General features: G+C 44.6%; 1 protein-coding gene and 1 long non-coding RNA gene across 2 annotated transcripts; one reads left to right on the top strand and one right to left on the bottom strand.

Moving 5' to 3' along the window:
• Window positions 1-206: 206 nt before the first annotated feature.
• On the bottom strand, window positions 207-1,159 carry LOC26515405. Its single transcript, XR_001408582.1, has 2 exons — window positions 964-1,159; window positions 207-895 (listed from the first exon to the last, which is right to left on the bottom strand). It is a non-coding gene; the product is annotated as an uncharacterized LOC26515405 (long non-coding RNA).
• A 1,778-nt stretch (window positions 1,160-2,937) lies between these two features.
• Window positions 2,938-3,321, top strand: LOC6497922. Its single transcript, XM_001961681.4, has one exon. The coding sequence runs from the start codon at window positions 3,050-3,052 to the stop codon at window positions 3,236-3,238; it is 189 nt and encodes a 62-aa protein (XP_001961717.1). The 5' UTR covers window positions 2,938-3,049; the 3' UTR covers window positions 3,239-3,321.
• Window positions 3,322-3,640: the final 319 nt, after the last annotated feature.

Raw genomic sequence — 3,640 nt, 5'->3', positions numbered from 1 at the left:
GCATGTTTTACATGCCAAATTATGCAAAAATACAATACGCCCTGCCATACATATTCAAATATTTTCCGCAACACGCACAAGTACACAGATTCTGGCCAGGACTCCTCCTTCCCCATCACCGGCCCTTTCTCCAGTGAACTGCAATCTATTTGGAATATTTGAATTTTTGAATTTGCCTGTCAAAGCCCAATAATGACATGTCACTCTGTGTTTCTATATATCCTCCTGCCTCTGTGCCGATTTATTTCTACTTTTATTGTGTGGAAGTTGGTTTCTGGTTTAGCATCGGCCAGGGGCCGGGGCAAGGTCAGCGATGTTGCACGCAGTTGATGCGGATTTCATGGGAATTAAGTCTGATTTGATAAAGGTCATGTTTGGCGTCTGTTTGTGTGGCTCTCGCCCCAGGATCCCCTCTATTTATTCGTTATGATCTGATAACGAAATTTGCAATTATGACAAAACGTAAATGGTTTAAAGAGTTGTTCGAGTGTCGGAATCGGGGAAAGTGGTGGCCCAGAATCGCATAAATTGATTGGCAAGCTTTGGCATTGGTGGCCTTAATGTCACGTGTCCTGACGGCAGTTTGAAGAACTTTAAATTCATGGATTATTCCAGCTCCAAATTAGCTTTTCCTTAATGCAATTACCTTGCTATCCTTTCTGATCCCTGATTACCATTCCACAAATAACCAGCCTGGCCTGGCATATGCAAATAGTTTCGGACACAAATATTACCACAGGATAACACCTGTCCCTTCGATTCAACCGACAATTCATTCAACTTTCGACAATTCGCTTGCGCCTTGGCTTCCTGCCTGTAGTTCTGGCACTGGATCTCGTCCTTTGTATCCTCTTCGTCCGCTTTGCTGGCCAAAAGACCATTAAAAATATTTTTTCTGCCCGTTCAGCATTCAATAGAAATTTACATCACGTCGGAGATTTTTACATACGCACAGCAACTCACCTCTTCTCCGTATGTGTGCCATGTCCTGGGCTAAAAGGACATTTCAGGACGGCCCGGGCTGGCCAGGGGGTGTGGAAAATTGGAGGCTGGCGAGTGTCGCGTTGAGCATACTAACACTTTTTTGTATGTTTGCTTAGCTTAGGTTTCCACCTGACAAAAAGGCCCGGCGGGGGCTGGGGCTCGGATTGTGTCAGCCTCAAAGTAACAATAATAAAAGCCAACCAGGCTCAGAAAAAAATAAAAAGATTCTCTCCTGCCGCAGGAGCTGGGCCAGGAAACTATATTGCCGCATAGGCAATTTCATTGTGCGATATACACATATTTTCCGACAGATATTTTCGGGACCTTTGGCAAATTGGTTTACCCTTTTCCCGGAACTTTAGTTCGCCGTCCTCCCACTCCCCCAGCCAGAAAGGCAAATTGTAGTTTAAGGAGCTGCAGTACCTTTTACTTTTTCAGATGAAGGCTCAGCTTTATCCAAGATGTGGCTCATAAATGTGTTACAAGAACTTGCTATCCTGCCACAGCATCAAAACTAAACTTAAAGCAATTACTATCCATTAATTCCGCGGCTGCCTCCCAGGTAATTGCGCAGTGAGTCCTTGGTCCTTGGGGGTGTTGTACAATTTGCTAATTACCGCAATCAAAGTTTGCTCCATGGGCGGTTCTTCTCCGAGAGGAGCTTCAAAAGCACAAAACTTATAAATTATAAATTAAAGAGAATCTCAGGCCCCCCGTTTTTTGTTTACACAGAGGACTGTTGTGGATATTTTCAGTTTTTTTTAGGGTTTCGGGTGCATAATTTACGAGCTGAACTCGCCAATATTTCAATTACTTCTTGGCCTTTCGTCCTGCAAGAGTTCCTTGTCCCTTGCCTTCTCGCCCTCACAGCATTTCAATTGAGCCTGGTGGTACTCGAGGAGTGCGCTCTCTGGTAGGCAGTTCTGTCTCAAGGCGAAATTAGTGGCCAGAACTATGGCAGATTACAGGCCAGCCAGAAGAAGCGAACTTCAAACAATTATTTGGTCAGCTGGGGCGGGGGTGGCCACCGCCCAACGGCTAACGGCCAACAGCTAACGGCTAGAAGGCTGGCTTTTAATTTTCTTAGCCCCGCTCCATGAATAATGCAATACGAAGTACAAAAGCGGAAAAAGAAGCTGGCCAAGATGAATTTTTGTATAATTGCAGGGCGTAGAAATTTCGCTTAGAATCTCTCTTCGGGCCAGATAATTGCCGGGCCCGGGCCCGGAGAGGTGGAAGCCAACGAAACGATAAATGTAAATGAAACATTTCTTTTTGTTCTAACTTTTAGTGAGAGAGGTAAGTTTTATATTATTCTGTGGCAAAAAATATTCATCCACTGCGAGTGGAACTACTCCGAAGGTACATCCCTTTGATGCACCAATTATAAACTTTACCATCCATGGTTTATTCAGCCACTTGAAGCCAGTTTTTACTTTCAAAACACTGATGCGCAATTACACAGTATTTCCATTAGGCGCTTGTTTAAATTCCCAGCTCGAAATCGGCCATCAAGGTTGTACATTCGAGTCTCTGGCGGAGGCCGGCGCTGCATCGATTAATTATGGCTGTCAGCATGCAAATTGCGCTAAATTATTATTATCAATGTTGTTTGCCAGATGACAAACATTCAATATCGCGAATGTGTCAGGCTCGACTGACAACAAGGACACAGGACATAGGGACGAACGACGAAGGCGTTGATGGGCCGAAGCGGAGCTACGAAATTGCAATTGTGATATTGACAATAATGCAATCAAATAATCAATCAATTAATGTCTGCTTGAATTAATGTTGAATATTATGTGCTATCGTCAATGGCATCATTAGCACTAAATTCAATTATGTCGCAGGATGCAGGACACGGGATACGGGACAGGCATCCTGTTGCCGCCAATGATGATTCATCATTGTTAGGCAGCCTTTATGGCTCATATTTTGTTTGTTTTTTTTTAGACAACAAAATCCCAGGAGCCTTTCCCCCCAACATCACTCTCTCAGCGTTCCGGAAAATGTTTCTAAATTAAGGCTGAGCTTCTGGGGCCCGGAAAACAACTGCACAACCATGCGAGGATCTCTTGGGCCGAGAGACAAGCTGAAGCTGATCATCGGCGGGAAGGTCTGCGAGGTGTACCGCGATGAGTTTAGCTGCGGATCGATCCCCTTCTGGGGAGCCTTCATCTGCTTCGCCGCCTTCGGTCTGTTCCTGGCCTATTACCACATGAATCGGGATCGCATCCAACAGAGCAACTAACGAGTCCTCCTGGAAAAATAGTGAATTGTAACAACTGGTAGCTCCTTTGGCCTTTCACATTAAACTGCCTGATCCTGATCATATATGATTTTGTATTCTTTGGTTGTGGCACTTGATTTATCCACAATTCACATGCAGTTTATCGCAAAAAATTGCATTTTTGCGCCAGCGATAGTGCAAGTGAAACATAACTGATTTTCAATGTTGTTGGCCAACTTGCATACATTTTGATTTACGTCCGGCCCAGAGGCCGGCCCGGTTGGGCGAGAGGTTGGGTGCACTACACTGCACGTATATCAATAACAACAACGGCAAATAGCCATAATAAAGAGACTGTCAGGCAGGCAAGCGTAAGCCGATGCGTGTTTATATATTTACTTAACTTTTATGCTCCTCGGCAAG

This window comes from Drosophila ananassae, chromosome 3R (genome assembly GCF_017639315.1).
Source record: "Drosophila ananassae strain 14024-0371.13 chromosome 3R, ASM1763931v2, whole genome shotgun sequence".
Classification (NCBI taxonomy): domain Eukaryota; kingdom Metazoa; phylum Arthropoda; class Insecta; order Diptera; family Drosophilidae; genus Drosophila; species Drosophila ananassae.
Note: the sequence above shows the minus strand (reverse complement) of the source record. Positions and strands in the feature narration are given on the sequence as shown.